This window comes from Sander lucioperca, chromosome 5 (assembly GCF_008315115.2).
Source record: "Sander lucioperca isolate FBNREF2018 chromosome 5, SLUC_FBN_1.2, whole genome shotgun sequence".
In the NCBI taxonomy this organism is placed as follows: domain Eukaryota; kingdom Metazoa; phylum Chordata; class Actinopteri; order Perciformes; family Percidae; genus Sander; species Sander lucioperca.
In genome coordinates this window covers 35,679,482-35,698,247 of record NC_050177.1, presented here as the reverse complement: position 1 = coordinate 35,698,247, position 18,766 = coordinate 35,679,482, and the positions used below count along the sequence as shown (strand labels likewise).

Genomic DNA, 18,766 nt, shown 5'->3' with positions numbered 1-18,766 from the left:
TTTACAAAATGTGAATTGTATTTTTGTTCAAAATGTGCAAACTGAAAAAAAAAATTTGTCCAGTACCTGAAGTAATTGCCTTGAGTGGACATAGAATAATTGCGCTTTTATGTTGATAGTGGAGTGGTACGTAGCTGTGCAACATACAACTAGCTGTGTAATATGAACAACAACATTAGACTGACATAAAAGGAATGGTGGATGCACGCTCCCCTCAGATGAGTTGGAAAAAAAATGACCCATCCATTTCTCTGTTTTCACATTCCTGATTATCTCCACATTCTCTGAGATGGCCCCTTGCCTGTTTAAATGACCAGTTCATTTCTCCCAGAGGAGTTAGTGCTGCATGGCAAACCTCCTCTACACACACCCACAGACTTACTTCACCCACTAGCAACTCCATTTTCCTGTTCTTTTCAAATTATTTTGGTGACTACAAAACAACACTCTGGCCCATAGCTCAAGAACTACATTAGATTTGCTGTGGATAGTCATGCTCACCAGAGGGTTCACCTTTTTCCTTTTGGGCACGCTTTGAGCTTTTGTCTAGCACCACCATCAAGACAAAATGTCTCATTTGCATACAATATATCTAATATGCTAGAAACATTGTCATATAGTTTGCTCATTCTTGCTCTCAGGAAGATAAACCATTTTAGTATTAACCATGACATATCCACTGACAGGACAAACTTTCCATCTTTGGCCTACTACTGGTAAGATTCTGAAAAAACTCAATATGATCTTGGTTTTGTCCAAAACTTTGTATTGTGGGGTAGGGTTCAGAATGGATTACATCTAAACAGTATATGTAATTTTGTGTTGCTATATCGATATACTGTATATTATGATTTGGTAACGTTTTATTTTTAAATTCAACTATAGGTTTTAAAATAGAGGGTTGTGCAGGTAAGATTAAAATGTTTATGAAGACAAAATTAAGGTTTTTTTAATTCTTTTGATTGGTTAACTGAAAAGGATAAACCTTTGAATAATAACTTCTGCAGATGCATTTCATTTCACCTTTTTTCCACTCTTTCTATCATCTCTATTATTCATCCTCTCTACAATTGTATTCACCATCTAGTTGGCAGTCTAGCTTCCCTGCCTGCTTCTACATTTTTGCATTCCAACTAAATGGTGAGCCTCCCTCCCTCGCTTTCGTAAAAAAAAAAAAAAAAAAGATTCCCTCATGTGTGAGTAGAGATCCATGCCTGCTCAACAGGAAACAATGCCAGCCTTTCTGCCCTGGCATTAGGGGGATAGAGGGAGGGAAAGAAAGAAAGAAAGAAATAGAGAGATTGACACTTCTTTGTTGATGTCCTCCCACAGTCTGAAAGAAATGGACTTTGATTTGGTGGGAACTAACACACATACTCACATGAAAAATTGGAGTTCAGAAACTAGGACTAGCAACTATAAAAGATAAAGAGAAAATTAGAATGCCCATAACTTCTTAAATTATCCTTTCCTCACTGTGCTATTTTGAAAACTTTGAGCATCAGCATGCAAGCTAGCTAGCTAGCTTACTTAGATGGCTAATGTAGCTAAGTTGCGCAACTTTTTTAGGAGACAGGTTGTCCACCAATGAGTTTTGAATGTGTGTGGCCCGGAAGAGAGAAAATAAAAAAAATATTGTTATAATAGCAAAACAGATCCAACATGGAATGTAAACATAATAAACAGGCTACCTGCCACAGCTGTGGTGACTTTCGTCTTTATGGATTTGTAGCAATTGTTGCAGATGCAATTCATGAAGAAAATTGTTGGATGAATTGCTCAGGTTTCTTATCCCTGATTCAATATTTCGCACAGTGTTACAGTTACAGTGTAACGAAAAGGAAACTGTTCAAAACTAACTCTGTCACTTATCCTGAGTTTTACAAAGTCATTTTTGGTGTCATCCTTGATGTATAAGGCCTGAGTTACAGCCAGAGGTTCAGGATAAATAGATGTCATAGTTTGGATGTTTGTTTCCTCAGGCACATTTTATTTATTTGTTACCTTCATAATTATACAACATCTCCACTCTTACTACTAGAAAGATGAATTTGGTTCAGGACAAACAAACGAATGTGATTCTGCACCACTGACATTTAGCATGAGTTTGAGCGGTAGTCAAAACGTGACTGGACTTGAAGTTTTAGGCCCGATTTACCTCTTGTTTTTAATATCAATCCATCCATGTTTTATAACAGCTTATACACTTAGCACAATAAGTAAGGTAGTAAATTATCATATTTAAAGTAGCGGCCACAATAGTCTTAGCAGACTTTGATGCATGGCTGCTGCTGCCAGAGCAAACCTCAAACATGCAGTTCAACTTCAGTAGTCTGGAAAGTGCTACTCAATTATCTGAGCTGTTGAAAACACAGAGCACATGCAGTCATTAATGCATAATTAGTTTCAAGGAAGCAAATTGCTCAAATGTTTTGTATATTGACTGCTAAAATTACATGATAATACAGTATGTATCTAACAACCTATTTTGGAATTGAAAAGTTTATGCTGCAGCGAGAGTATGATGATTGATGATAATAATCTTTAAATCGGTTCAGCTATTCTTGTCTTTCTGCTGGAATAAACAAATCAAACTGGAAAACACTTCATGGTTTATTCATTGTGGCTTGTTCAGACAGGCACTGTGGTACATTTGTGCATATTTACAGAGCTCTTCCTTTCTCCTTCAGCATGTCCACCACTTTTTTTTATGAGCTTTATTTATTTTTTCAAATCACTTCAGTCATCACTCTCTCTTCCTCCCTTCCTATTTTCTTCTTCTTCTTTTGATCACCGCTTACACACACACAAACACACACACACACACACACACACACACACACACACACACACACACACACACACATCTCTGTTATCTGGGACTTTGGTGCTGCCAGTAAGGAATGTAGGTCTTAGTTTAGAGGAGCAAGCAGCAACAGGTCCACCTCCTGAATGGAAGCTTTTGGAGGATTCTAGCGTAAGACAAAGAACTGAGATCAAGACAAAGAGACAATCTGTGTTTCATGAAAAGAAGCGTTGTTGAAGAAATTGTGTTGTATTCACTCTGCAGTCTCAGAGGTGTCCTGGTCAATCAAGTTCACACTGATAGGATAGAGTCAGTAGCCAGAAGCAGCTCTTTGCCATGGAGGCTATGCATGTGCTGGACAACTGGAGAAAGGTAATTATTATATTTAGTGACAGCAAAGGACAGGTTAACACTAAACAGTTTGTTGGAATTTCACATGAGAAACATTGTTAAACCTGAAGGGAGAAACAGTTTGTAGTTAGCAGAATTCTTGCACCTTCTGGCTCAGAAAAGAGTTTCTTAATGCACAAAAGCGTTTCCAGATAGAATTTTCTCAACATTTGTTTTTATTTTTTGGCTATTTTGTGATTTACTGTTTGAGGCTTCCCTGAGGCTGACTCCGTTGAATATCATTTCATGGGTCTGTCAGAAGAGCAAATATGATGCTATTGCAGCAGTGTTTTGTTTTCTTGAGGGCAGAGTACATCAGAAACATATTTTCCATCCCTGCTGCATAACATTTTAGGCATGCAAATGACTCCGGGTAAACTCTGATTCTCTGTGATTGCTATAATTATGTGTTTCGAAACCTTTCTGTGTGCTTTTCTGTCCTTCCTCACAACCACAAGCTTTAAACATCTCATATAATGACTTCTCACATACTTCTTATTTTCACCTTTATGCAGAATCTGGCCACTTAAACAAGTGTACCAATATAGACGTGGAATATATTTATAGCCGTTTGTTCAGTGCTGACTTGATGGAAATACCCCAAAATGACTGAGTAAGAAGGGAGGAATTTGTGGGATTTGTGTGTGTGTGTGTGTGTGTGTGTGTGTGTGTGTGTGTGTGTGTGTGTGTGTGTGTGTGTGTGTGTGTGTGTGTGTGTGTGTGTGTATAGAGACTGAGAGACAAGAGAGCAGCCAAGGTGGCTAATTTCCAGTGAATGTGTCAACTACTAGACACTAGATATTGTGTGTGTGTGTGTGTGTGTGTGTGTGTGTGTGTGTGTGTGTGTGTGTGTGTGTGTGTGTGTGTGTGTGTGTGTGTGTGTTTTATGTGTGTTACTTCCTCAGAGTGTGTTGCCAAATGCCATCTACCATCTGTTTTGTGTGCGCTGACAGCATGAATCACACCTTGACACTTTAGTGTGTAGGCAGAGTGGGGAGGGGGAATCCCACTAAATATGGTTACATTTTTGACCACAAGAACAAAGATTTTGATACTGTAACTAACCCTTCTACCCTGCAGAGATGAAGTCACCCATGACGACTTTTGTTACTCATTGTCTGGCTAATATCATGATTGTCATTTCCTCCCTCAGGATCTTAATGTGTCGCAGGGAGCTGTGGACAGCTCAGTGGACATGGACCGCCTGAATAGGAACATGCCTGAGTGTGGACGGCAAACCCACCAGGTGTTACAGGTGAGATTGTGTGTGTGTGTGTGTGTGTGTGTGTGTGTGTGTGTGTGTGTGTGTGTGTGTGTGTGTGTGTGTGTGTGTGTGTGTCTGTGTGTCTGTGTGTGTGTCCGTGTGTCTGTGTGTTTTGGGGATAAACAAGGAGATGGAGAGGGAGAACAGAGAAAAGAGTCAGAGAGAGAAAGAGCCTGAGATGGCAACTATCACTGAAAAAGCATAGTCATTATGTTGTCAGTATGTCATGTTTGTTCCATGTTTCCCGTTTGGACCCATTCACACACACAGTAAGCAATCTCTTCTTCTAATAAAGGCATCCATTGATGTTAAATGTCACCACATTGGCTGCTTTGATGGATTTTTGGCACTAAAACTCTCAGCAGGTAAGGTCAGGCAGTACAGCTGGGACGCGTCCTGACAGCATATGTCCGTATGTTGTAAAGCAGGACTCTTTAGCCAGAGTCAGTAATTAGACAGACCCGGAGATTGGATGTCTGCGTTTCCCACCTGCTGGGTCTGACAAACCCATCCGGATTTAAGGGGAGGTGTGTGTGTGTGTGTGTGTGTATATGTGTGTGTGTGTGTGTGTGTGTGTGTGTGTGTGTTCAGTTTTTTCTTCTACATATATGGGAGTTGGAGGGAGCAAGAAATGACAGAGAGAGATTAAACTTTAATGATCACTGTAGGGGAAGTGGGACAATGCATCTATTTAAGCTTTGTTATCAACTATTTTGCCATAATTATTCTGTTAACTTCACCAGTAGAGTTGGGGGAGGATTCTACACTAATTCTGCCCAAAAAATGGGCTGATTGTATGTTCAATTTAAGAGACAAAGTTAACCTGACATAGGTGTGGCTTTTGTCCAGCAAGTCACATTGTTTCCTCTTTTACTTTGACCTTACCTGCAATTTTATTTGTCCTGTCTTTTCCACTTTACGATTTCAAACATAAATGGTGAGTCTTGTTGCCAAGGAATGTTACTGATTATGTTCTTCAAATTTGTCTTGAATAAGAAATGAATATAAAAGTAAACAAAGACATGATGCACATGATTAGATCTGTCAGTAGATAATTGTACCTTAAATTCCTAATAAATTCCAATGTATTTGACTCATGAACTGCATTACATTACATGGCATGCTCTGCATGTACAGACTGCATGTACAGACAGACAGACAGAGGAGCAGGCTGTTGCTGTGCGCACCACATGGGAGCAGCAGCACACAGCAGATGAGGCAGTTTGAATCTCCTCCCCTCTTCACCCTTCACTCCCAGTAAGCCTCCCAGTGCCTCCCAGCCAGTCTCTATCTCAGCAATCCTCTTAGGCTTGACCCCACTCCACCGATGGTACCACCACAATCACATAATCCTATTAGGACACACACGGCTAGTTTACCAGCCGAGAGGCCGAGTCAATGATCGCGTACAGGTTGTAAATAAGAAATGTGAGGGCTCAAAAGTGGGACTAAAAGACGCAGTCGCAGCAGGTTTCAAAATTCAAATGTATGCCAGTGAGTCCATTTAACACTTCACCTGGCACAGAGCTAATTTGCTGAGCAATGAATACCTCAGTATGCTGAATTTCCTGTGATGCTGAATTATAAAAGCTACTTAATCATCTGTTAAATCATTAAACTGTGAAGCAATGTTTCTCAACCTTGGGGTTGTGACCCTACACTTGATACTTAGACAGTCCTTTGAGACTGAGACATTTAAACATTTTTATGTATATTTAATCAACCAGGCAGGGTTGAAATATAGAGTCAATTCTATATAATACAAATAAAATACAAAATTAAGCAATATTTGAAAACTCCAACTTTTATATTTATAATTATAATAATTTTGTCAAATTTTAGAACCTAAAAATGACTAAATTTAAATTATTGTCTCCACTCTGTCAGCTGGAAGAGAACATCTGTCCTAAAGGATGTCCTGGTGTATATTTCTCTTTGATATGCCAACATATTTTTCACTCTTTGGTATAATGGATGTTACTCAACAGGAGAGGTCATTTATTTCATTATGTCAAACCCTGGGAGGTAAAGCTGCAGAGAAAAAGAGAAAAACACAGCCTAACACATTTTGCATTCTGCATCGCTGCCAAACTCTCCTCTACACTGCGAGTAATTTAACAATAAGAAGATGACTAAAAAGCAGAATTGTCTTTATGTTCAGGCATCGATGTGCTGAAAGTGCTCATCACAAGTTAGCTCATTCAACGCCCTCCAGGAGCTTCATGTTTCTTAATTGCGGAGTGCTGTTGCTATGGCGACATCCCTTCCCCCTTGCTGTGCTGAGAGCACACGGTGGTGCTTTAGGCGGAGCTAGGAGGGGGAGAGGGGGGAGTCGAGGCGCACACACACACACACACACACACACACACACACACACACACACACACACACACACAGTGTGTAGAAGAATATGCCAAAGCAGCCAGCTATGGAAATGACCTCCCATAGTGAAGACATTCAGACACCTCTTCTCATCCCCAGAGTGGAGGATGAACCTCTCTCTGATGCATTAGTGAAGCAGTAAAACTGTGGTTTGTGCCAGACAGAAATATGAGTGTTATCTCCCCTGCAATACTACATATTCACATTGTTTGTGTCATGCAAAACCAATTAGTACCGCAAATGGACAGGAAATGATTGTTGATTAGGTCCCATTCACGATGTGCCGTTCATAGTCCAGACAGAGCTGTGTGAATAGAGACAGAGGATGAGGCATATCAGTAAGATCAGCCAAAAAATCCCCTTGTGTGATTATGAGTATACCACATATTCCACAAATGTTTTAATTTCCTGGCAAAAGAACAGAAAAAGGCCTACCGTATAATCAGTCATTCTTAACAGTACACAAAACACCAAACAAAACAAAAAGCTAATTTATCCAAACCAAAAACTATGGATATGATAAATATCATTTACAGTTTATTTGTGACCTTTGGCCTTCTTTTTAGAGCACTCCTCTGGACCTGATTGAGAATGGAAAGGGGCTGAAGTTCCAGGCAGAGCGCCCCCACCTGGTCAGCCTGGGTAGTGGACGACTGAGTACAGCCATCACCCTGCTGCCTCTGCCTGAGGGTGAGACATCTGCCAGACATCACACCAACACACCAGTTACTCCAATTCTCCACTGTTTTGTACTGCGTTCAGGCTGCGTTCCAGTTTTCTTCCGTCCTCCGCCATGCGCCATACCACACCGGGAGCGTCTCAGAAGTGGAGCGTCTTGCTGCCCGACTCGCAGATTATATTGAGTCTACAAATACTTTACAGAACAATCACGTGTCTATTAAGCTAGTATCTACCTTCCACTCAAGGCACTCCTGTAATTAAAGTGCTCATATAATGCTTTTTGGCTTTTCCCTTTCCTTTATTGTGTTATATATCTTTTTTTGTGCATGTTATAGGTTTACAAAGTGAAAAAGCCCAAAGTCCACCTCAAAGGGACTTACCACCTCCAACAGAAAACACTGTTCACAAACTGCTCCAAACAGCTCTATTGTAGTCCAGCCTTTACTTCCGTGACGAACGTGCGTCACTTTGTAACACACGTTATAATGCTCGCCTAGCTGCTAGCGTGACACGCCCTCATACTCTGCAGCTGACTGGCTAGTAGTCCTTACCTAGGCACTGCGCATGTACGGCTTCCAACAAAGATGTAATAGAAGTGAGATGCCTCACTCTGTAGCTAAAACAGAGAGCTCAACACACAGGGTGAAAAGAGGAGCTGCAGCAATGTGCAGTACAACAAAAATATGGTGTTTTTTGAAAATTAAACCATGTAAACCTATTCTGATATAACCTCTAAATACAATTATGAACCTGAAAATGAGCATAATATGAGCACTTTAAACTCCATGCCTTCTCTTTTCTGGCGTTGTCCTTTAAAAAAAAGATCTGTGATGTGGTATTATGTTGTTCAACCTCCAAGATGAATCTCTCGTTGTCCGTGGTGTTGTAAAGGAGACACAAACGATAATGGGGGGCGTGTTTTGGTAAATTGACTGGATACTCTCACTGTTTCACTTCCTGCCCAGCTGTCCGAACGGCCCGCGTGAAAATAGACCTGGCACGTATCTTCAGCGGAGCGGAGAGCCGCTTCGCGTGCGCTTCTGGGACGCACCGAAGCGCAGCTGGTGGATTATCAAACATTGACTTGAATGGCCGGGATTGTTCGCGGGGCATGCCACGCACCCGGAACGCAGCGCAGACGCGTCTGGTGGAAATTAGGGGTTAGCTTCAAAGAATGATGTGGATGCAACAACTGATACAAAATACACTTTAAAACAAACAAAAAAGATCAGGGAAATAAGCATGTTTTAATAAATACTGACCCCACATTATTCAGTTAGTCAAAAATGGTTACTAAGCATCATAAATGTAATAAGTTATAACATCACTGGTAAAATTGCTATGTATTGCATTATTATTTTTTTATTGGGGTGTTGGCTTTATTACATGAAGTTTATTTAAAGTGATTTTATTACATTTATAGGCTTTTACAAAGGGCCACAACGACACACACAAACACACACACTCGTATCTCTAGTGACCTGAACCATGTTATCACCTCTATATCTATCCTTCGTCCTTGTATGTCTCTTTGTCATCACGTTTCTCTGTCTGGGGATTTCTTGGCCTTTGGTCTGTTTGAATGATGCCCTTTCTGTCTCTCTGTCAGTACCTGTGTGTCTGCTGGCCTTCCTGTCTCTGTCTGGGCCTCTGCAGGCTGGTATGCAGGGAGATTCCAGAGGTTATGTCCAGGCAAGGGTAGTGTGTGTGAGTCATTGTGTGAAAGTGTGTTCGTTTGTTACACTTGCCTATTACATTTTACTGGGCCCTGGAGGGCAATACCACTACTATTGTTACTACTACTCAAGGGCGTAATTTCCACTGGGGACACAGGGACTTCAATAGTTCCAGGTTGATTTTTTTTTTTTTAACTAAAGTCTCTCTGAATATTGTCCTCTGTCTGTCCAGCCACCATAGTTATAACCCTTCTCTCACAGGCTTAAAGGAACATGCCGAGGACTTTAGCTTATTCACCGTATCCCCCAGAGTTAGATAAGTCCATACATACCCTTCTCATCTCTGTGCGTGTCGTAACTCTGTCTCACGCACCCAGCGCTAGCCTCGCTTAGCCCAGATTCTGGAGGTAACCGGCTCCAACTAGCCTACTGCTCCCAATAAGTGACAAAATAACGCCAACATTTTCCTATTTACATGTTGTGATTTGTATAGTCACAGCGTGTACATAATACCAAGGTCACGTGAGACACAGCCATCTTCTAACTGTATACAAACTGGGAACTATACTGTATTCTCAGAAGGCGAAGCAGTTACCTCTAAGCATCTGTGCTAAACTAGGCTAGCGGTGGGTGCGTCAGACAGAGTGATGACACGCACGGAGATGAGAAGGGTATGTATGGACTTATCTAACTCTGGGGGATACGGCGAATAAGCTAAAGTCCCAATAAGTCTGTGTGTTCCTTTAATACAGGGATCTTCAACAGGTCATCTTCATGATTATTGTTAATGTTTGAAAGTTTTTTCAAAAATTAAAAAGTCTTAACATGATTCCAACATATTATTAGCAAATATAAATCCCCACTGATGGTAGCCTTACTGGCCAATAGGTAATGTAGTCACTAAGGTACCATCCACAGATACAACTCATCCCAAAGGATTGATTGTTTCACATTTGTTTCACATTTAAGGGTTAACATTAAAACATGATTTATAAAAGTATGCCAACAATTATTAGGCTATTTTAATAACTTAGTATTCTATGCAAAAAAATGGTATCTATAAATGCTTTAGGCTGCCCTAAAAGTTATTGTAGGCCCAGTTTAATATGCAACTTCATTTTCTACAATATATGTAGTAGGGGGTTCCTGATCCGTCTCTCTTTCAGTTAAGGGGTCCTTGGCTTAAAAAACGTTGAAGACAACCACAAAGGGCTGGAAAAAAAATTACCATATAATACAAGTAAAAAAAATCATTTGATATATATTTTTTTTTATTTACAGGTAATATTGTCTTAAAATATGCTAAAATTGATCATCAGTCAATAATGAGATAATTAGGCACAGTGCTCTTCATAGTAAGGTCAGGTATCAATAAAGGATATGATTTTATGTAGAATTACAGAGGTTTGCATAGCATTCTTTGTTATTCTACCATTATTATGGAAAGAAAGAACAATAATCAATTTGATCCTTATTAGCTTTTTGTTTGATGAGAGGTGGACCACACTTACAGGACCACATCAAATGTTATTCTAACTCTTCTTCTTTCCCTGTTTGTATGGTCTGCTGTTGCTTGTGTTTTATTGTTTGTTTCTTTTTACTGTTTTTAGGGTCTTATTTTTACAATGTTTTCCTCTTGTGAAGCACTTTGTGACATTGCTCTGTGAAATGCCTTACACTAAAACTTTACTTATTTGCTTCCTGTTAATAATAATAATAATAATAATAATAATAATAACTTCCCGATAAAGGGGAGTGTTTCCTTGCTGCTGTTACTCATGGGAGAATATTGGGTCTCTGTAAATTAAAGAGTATGGTCTAGACCTTCTCTTTATGAAAAGTGTTATGACTTTTCAACTTCTGTTGTGATTTAGCATTATATAAATAAAATGGATTTGACTTCCCCCAGGCCGGACAACACTAGGTCATGGTCCCATGGACATCAACATCCAGGGCCCTGGAGTGGCTGCCCAGCACTGCTACATAGAGAACAGGTCAGGGGTCATCACGCTGCACCCCTGTGGGAACCTCTGTGCTATTGACGGGCTCCAGGTCACACAGCCCGTCCGCCTATCACAAGGTAGGAATCAGCTCAAACATCTGTCCCATAATGCACTCTGCTGTACTGGATGGTTTCTGTCTCTGCATTTTTGGTAGCACTACTTGAAGTGCACTGTGAGAGTCAGTGCAACCAGATTGTCAATTAGATATTTAGTTTATTTATTTTATTTTGATAACGATATTGCTTTTACTATGTATGGATTTCCATTTTCTCCACTGTTGAACAAACATTACAGGAAACCGATGACCAGACGTTAAAGGATATGTGGGCGGTAATTTTACCTGCCTATGATGTGTATGATCTCAGTTACTGTAGGAGATCGATCCATCAGCTCTCTGTCTGGTCAATGAAATTGCAGCGTAAGAGCCAAGCACGTCTGTTCAATAAAATGCACAGTGTGTGCTTTTAGATAGCCATCAATTTAAGAACAGCCTGAGGTTCCTGTGTTAATGAGTTAACAGAAGCTTTGCTGTGCTCAGGCATGCAGATATTGAAGAAACCAGAGGGAGAGATGAATTGATTTCAATCTGCTACAGCCAAGGTGGATCTTAGATTGGACCCTGTGGAGAATTTTACTAAAATGATGCCCTGGGATAGGCATTTTAAAGGTAAAGGATCGCTTTAAAGGTAGTCTATATCATAGACGTTCCACTTCCGGGATTGCTCCGGTGCCGCAGGAAATTCCGCCGGATGCACTGTATTTTCGCTGATGTCCCCCACCTTCTGCTTTCTTTCTGTTAGAATTTTAAACTCCGGTGGATTTCTGAGGACTATGGTTAACTGCTCCTCAGATCTCTGCAGGGTAAATCCAGACAGCTAGCTAGACCATCTGTCCAATCTGAGTTTTCTCTCGCACGACTATTTTACAGCGGCTCCGCGCAGCTTAGCACCGCCCATGACGATTGTGATTAGGTTAAAGAAATGCCAGTAAACCAGAGCATGTTTTTCTCCCATCCCGGAATGCTGTGTGGACTAGCCAGACCCTCCTACGCTCCGCAGCGTGTGGATGGTCTGGCAAAGCGAGACTACTTAAAAGGTAAAAGCTAGGGCAGAGGTTAACTGGATGCCTCAACAGGAAAATGTTCGACTTTGGAGCTATTTATTCCTGCAAACTCTGGTGCTCTTTATAGATTGAGAACGGGTTGGATATTAACTTCAGCGGAACTGAAGGATGACTGTGGATTTGATCCCCCATCACTTCCATTGATATTGTTTTGGGAAGAGATCTCTTAATGGCCAGTAAGGAATAGGAGGAAATATTACAGCGAGCAAAACTTGTTTTAATCTTCATATGGGCACCTGACTTACAAAATTGTGAACATATCCTTTAAAATGTAACAGTTTGGGTAATAACTCTCGTGGGCATCTTTGTTTTCACCTTTACTCCCCAAACTTTTTGATCACTGTCGAACATGCAGTTTAAACCAACAGACGTTTGCATCATAATCCTGCCCAGTGCTGCTTAAACAAATCAGAGAGGAAATTAATCTGTAAACCATGTAACTGTTTCGATTTAGTCATAGAAATTCATAGAAGTTTTTACCTCAGAGCCTCAGAGGGAGCACAGTGTGTTATGGGAATGAGTTAAAAAGACACTACTCATCATTACTCACTGTGCTCACAGGATGTGAGCTTCTCTCTCTGCTGCTGTGTAATCACAAATAACACTATAGTGTTATTTGTCATTCTTGGATGGCTCTTCACCTTCACATTCAAAAAAGGCTAATAGCACAGCCAGTACAATACATATTGCATGGACTAATATATGACTCCTTTCTAAATGCATCTCTCTGTATGCAGTATCCAGTGTTCTGCATGACTTATGCGATGTATGTGTAGAAGAACATGTGTGTTGTCTGTCAGTGTGTCCCTCTGTCTTTTGGTATTTCAACCTGGACTCTGGTTGGGTAACCTGAGCGGGGATACAGGGCTATTTATACTGCCCTTCTACCCCAGGCAGATCTGACTTTAGCCCCAAAGGGGGTTTCAGGTTAAAGAATGAGTGTGAGGGTAAACCAGAGTTCACTGTCAGGGTCCTGGTAGAGCTGTAATGACAGTGGGAAGAGCTGAAAGTTAATTGTTGACAAGGCGGCATCGCTTCCTTTAGTGTTAATGCATGCTGATACAGATCTAATTTTACAACAGGAAGTGGATCAGACATCATTGGTTACACAACCTTACCACTCCCACCGCAGTATGTGCATAATGAATAATACATTGCCGTACACTTAAATGTTCCCTACAAGACAAACGAAGTATAGTTCATGGGATGCATATGACTAGACGCTGATGTGTGTCACAGACAGGTAATCTAATGTTGTCTGCAGCCTGTTTTTTTTTTGTTTTTTTACTTTGCTAATAAAAATTCTCATTATGGCTTTGACTTGTCAGTGTTACAGTTTATAGAATCAAGCAGCAAAAAGTCAGTATTTGTTAACAAGCATTTAGCGGTAATCTGCTCGGATTTACAACATAAATCAGAAGAGCCGGTGGAGGGAAATTCTAACAATGAAAGGGCATGTAAAAACTAAGCCAGTTTGTTCAAAGCGGGATGAGCTGATGGTTTAAAGGGATAAAGGATGGTCGGCCTATCAGAAGGAACACAAGGGTGAGGGGACTCAGACGAAAATCTCAATATTAACTGAGGAGGACATTAAGACAAGCCAGTTTCTGGCTAAACCTCAGTCTGAACCCATTTACACTGTGAGTATAGTAGTAACTGACGACATCATTGGAACCACGTGTTTGACATCGGTGATTAAACTATCCTGCATACATACATTCTTTTTGAATAATTCAACATATTTAAAGGTTCACTCCACCAATTTTACAAATTCAGTTACTTGTAGTTGTATTGCTACTTTTACTGAAGTAAACAATCTGAATACTCCTTACACTACTCAAGCCCCTAACTATTTCATATCGCTGCCTTTTTGTTTACACTATATGTTTGTTGTTTCAGAAGGAACACATTGACTTTATTTCAAGTCAGTAGGACAGTCAAATCATAACCAAGCAAATGATGCCACAGACACTATCATACAAAGGCTAATGTGCCTCGAGGGAGCACTTATCCTGAATACTCCCTTTGCTGTATTTTTATGGTTTTCAAATAGGTCCAGGCTACTATAGTACAGGTCTGATAATACTTGAGGCTTCACCTTTGTTCTTTTATATATAGTGATAAAAGTAGGCTATATAAGAGAAAGCCACGCCTTGGCATGGTCTGACTGTGGCTCTCTGTCGGTGGAAATAAAATCTTTATTGACATAACAGGTCACAATACATGACATTAACATGATCGATAAATCATTAAATGTTATGTTAGTTCCTCTATGGTGGATTAAGATGTGTGTCCCCCAGTGGTATCTGGTGCTTCACTTGCCCCTCTCTCTCTCTCTGTCTCTCTCTCTCGCGCTCTCTCTCTCTCTCTCTCTCTCGCGCTCTCTCTCTCTCTCTCTCTCTCTCTCTCTCGCGCTCTGTCTCTCTCTGTCCCTCTCTCTCGCGCTCTCTCTCTCGCTCTCTCTCTCTCTCTCTCTCTCTCTCTCTCTCTCTCTCTCTCTCTCTCTCTCTCTCTCTCTCTCTCTTTGCACAGCTCTGACTCAGGATCCCCACCTTCTTTTCTTCCTCCTGCTCCTCCTCTCTTGTTTCTCTGTCTTCACTCTGATAGCCCCGACTCTCTCCGCGGGCTGAGAGATGACTGTGAGCCGGCTGTTTCTTGCAGGAGCCCCGGCAGTACGAGATAGCGTCTCAACGTGAATAGCGGGGAAGGAGACAATGGACAAAGATTACAATCACTCTAAACTCCCGCACTGGTTTAAATGAACTGGAATATACCAACGCATCAGTGGATGAACCCGTGTTTTAACAAGTGGGCAAGCAGACAGCTCCCTTTGTGAACACTGAGATATCTACAGAATATATTAGAGCCTATATGGGCTTTTAGCATTATCATAACAAAAGCGCGCCGGGACAAAACCCCATAAATGCTCCTGTTGTTCCACAATAATTCGCAGAAACGGAGAAAAACACGTGGCTTTATTTAAAGGAGCAGAGGCGATGAAAACAACGGAGGGAGAGAGGAGTTTCATTCATTGGAGTTAAAGTAAGTTGGTTTGTCTATACTGTGTCTGTGTGCTCGACTAGTTATAAGGTATTCAGTGGTTTTAGGTCGGTGGTTGTAGTGGTGTTTGCTCACAGCACTTGCTGGGCTTGTAATTATTGTAGCCGGTGGACGGAGGTGGGGGAAGTAGGCTAACTAACGTTAACAGAGTAAACTGGACGTGCTTCTTGTAGGCTACTTTATATGACTAGCTAGCATATTGTGGGCATTAGTCGCAAATGTGGAAAACACATATTCCTGCATTGCTTCAGTTGTCTTTATTAAGTTTTATTTAACAGTCAAAACGCACACCTTTGCCAAACTCCGGTTAGAAATCTGGCAAATGTAACATTATACTCTCATATCGGTAAACTACATGTAATAGAACATTAGTTACAGCTTTCCACGAATCCATACGTGGGTCTATTCAATTCGGCATACGTACACCAAACCTCACTTTCTCAACTTTTTAAAAATTATACTTTTATTATAGTCTTGCCTGTGGTCTTCCACTGAAGTTTACCATGATGGGTGGTAGCTTGCTGTGTTAGAAAATTACAAACACAATCAGATTTTTTATTTACATTATTGCTTCTTCGGATTTTTTTAATGCCGAATTTTCAGAAATACCCTTCGGACATTATGTAGTTGTTTAAGTTACATTTCAATAGAGGATATTTTGCCTAAATGCAAGGGAACTTTAAACTGCGAGATTTGTGAATGGAGGTTGGTCTGTCCCTCCACACATGCAAGATGGACATCTGCCCAAACGTTGCTGTCTCCAGCCACTCAGTCCCCAGTGCTCTCAATTCTAACTCCCCCCTGCCTCCATGTGAGTTCTGTCCATAGACTACAAACACATACAAGTCTACCAGATCTGCAGATACCCCCCATCCAGCCTGGCATGACCAGACCTCACTGTGTCTGTCTACTGTTACACTGCTATTCCTGGTTGCCAATGTGACCTAACCAGGGCTGGTAACTAGAATAGAAATGAGCTTTCCTTTCATGCATTCTGCTTATTCAGATGCCTCTGCGTCCACGAGTTCTCATCATGTTTGATGGATTCGTGGAGTATAGTTCATAAAGTTTTAGATTGTTCTGAAGGACCCGGGTCAGCTGTAGTGATCAGTACAAAACCCAGGACCTTCTCGCTGAGCCATTGTTCAACACCACATTACTCTACAAGTGTGGTCATTCTCTCTCCTACACCACACCTCCTCAACATCTGTCATCTCTGACACATTGTGTTGACCCCATTGTAAAGAAAGGATGTGAGGAGTCCGAGAGAAGACCCTCTGCAAACAGTCATCTGGCTGCTGTGAATGTGATGTGGGCTCCCAGTGGGCCCACAGCACAGGTCAGACATGTGTGGGTGCATCTTAGCACAGAGGGAGAGGAAAGGAGTTTGTAGCAGCTGGGCCAGTGTGTGTGTTCCTGCATGTTGTTGTTGACACAGTCTTTGACCGTACATCCTCAGACTACATCGAGGTCCAGGCAATGTGTCCAAATGAGGCCGTGGTTAAACACTACAAATACACCAGTGCCTTGAGACCAAGGCTGTGTTCACACAGGAGGTATTTGTGCTGAATTCACGCTGCTTACAATATCAGATTTTTCTAAATGGTTAATATGTATTCATGAATATAACCCAAGCATGCCAGGACAAGCTTGCGTGGAGTACCAGTAGCAAAAGACAACACGCGTATTTTTGTATCTACCCATACTTCTCTCAGCACATTTTGATTTAAAGTACATGTCCTTGAGTTTTCCTGAAATAAAACATTGTGTCTTATCTTCCAACAGATCCAAAATTAGGGAAGGTGCCACAGATAAATTATATAAGATGTACTTAATGTCAAGGCAATGCTGACATATTCAGATATTCCAATACCTCAACTCAGGGTATCATTTCTAAATCAATTTAAATGACACCAGGGATTGGTGCGGCACTCAAAACGGAGTCAGTGGCATGCTGTGACTGAATGGCCCAATCTCAAAGTCCGGACTCACAGACTCACAGACTTTGTGTGCGTTGTCGCGAAATTCGTAAGGGCTTAGGGTTGTCCCAATGTCGAATTTCAAAGGGCGTGAGGGTTTGAGTACACACTTACCGAGCCCTTTCCGTGAGTCTGCATCGATGCAGACTTCACCAAAGGGAATTACCCAGAGTTCAAAGCATTGTGACGTTTACTGCGGAGACCATAGGGAAATCCGGGAATTACAAAGGTAAACAACAGCACGACACACGACCACGGAACACAGACCAACCTGTTGTCCAGCTTGTAAAACAAGAGTTTGAAGAAATTTGGAATCAGGCAGCCGTCTCCTGTGCCTTGGCCGTGTGGAAAACAACAAACTTAAAATGAAAATTCCCAAACCGGCAAGTGTCAGCATCATCTTTGTTATTAAACGTCGCCAAGGTAACGTGATCTCGTGAAGTGCTGTCCCAATCCCATTTATACCTATCTGAGTCCATGTGGCCTCACACACTCACTCACTTAGCACCTGAGATCAATTAAGTCTGTGAGTCCTTAGTCCTCAGGGCTCACTTTGGGATTGGGCCAATGACTAACAGTGCAAACACTGGATTTTATAATTACATGAACAAAGAGTACATTGAAGAAAAATATTAAATGTGGATCTGTCCTGGATGGCTGATCTGCTTAGAAAGACTGGTATCAGCACGGACAAATACAGGTTAGGCCACTTTGAGCAACAGCCCTCCTCTAAACCACGTGTAGATCAGTAGATTGGTTTAATATTTATTGATGCTCAGGTCGGCAGCCATCTGCCTCTGGGAGCATGTTTAACAGCAGGGGATTGGCTTTAGTTGTTCTGAGAAAAGGAGGGGGGGCAAGGAACATCTGTTCGGACAAGCGGTAACCAGCCTCCAACACGTTACTGTGATGAGTATCTACTAGAGACAGCAGCTGACAGCCTGCTGGATACTGCAGTACATCTGCTCTTAGTGATGTGGATGCTGTGACCAGCGGGGTCTGATTCAGTGTTTTAGAGGGGCACGTTTTACACATGAAGTTCAGTGTACTTGTCAGGATGAGTACTATTTAGACTGTGAAAATAGTTGTATGATGTCTCCTGTGGCTCTCAAGGGAGTATATTGAAAGATAAACCTAACTGGTTGCATTATGGGATATATAGGATTCAGGATTTTTTCTGCTGCTTTGATTTTGACCATTCTTTTTTAAAGATGTCTCTTGTGAGTACCCCAACTTTATGGAAGTACAATACTAAATTGCTAGATGGCAGCTTTAACTGTTTTGAGTCTGAAAATGTTGCACTTTTTTTAAAGAGTTGATTTGGATAAATAAAGTCTTTCTTGGTTTAGGTTGGTTTTGAGTTTCAGAACACTTGGAACCCTTTTATCACAACTTTGATTTGT

General features: G+C 41.2%; 1 protein-coding gene across 18 annotated transcripts in view; it reads left to right on the top strand.

Moving 5' to 3' along the window:
• phldb1b (pleckstrin homology-like domain, family B, member 1b) overlaps window positions 1-18,766 on the top strand; it is a 123,996-nt gene that overhangs the window by 29,219 nt on the left and 76,011 nt on the right. For 6 of the 18 annotated variants that reach the window (XM_031283527.2, XM_031283526.2, XM_031283522.2 and 3 more), the window contains exons 1-4: window positions 2,908-3,178; window positions 4,350-4,451; window positions 7,409-7,532; window positions 11,109-11,279. In XM_031283527.2, coding sequence (XP_031139387.1) covers window positions 3,143-3,178; window positions 4,350-4,451; window positions 7,409-7,532; window positions 11,109-11,279 — 433 coding nt within the window. In that variant the 5' untranslated portion in view covers window positions 2,908-3,142. Of the gene's footprint in view, window positions 1-2,905; window positions 3,179-4,349; window positions 4,452-7,408; window positions 7,533-11,108; window positions 11,280-18,766 lie in introns of those variants that run through there. The other 12 variants (XM_036001681.1, XM_036001685.1, XM_036001683.1 and 9 more) reach the window with 6 other exon arrangements.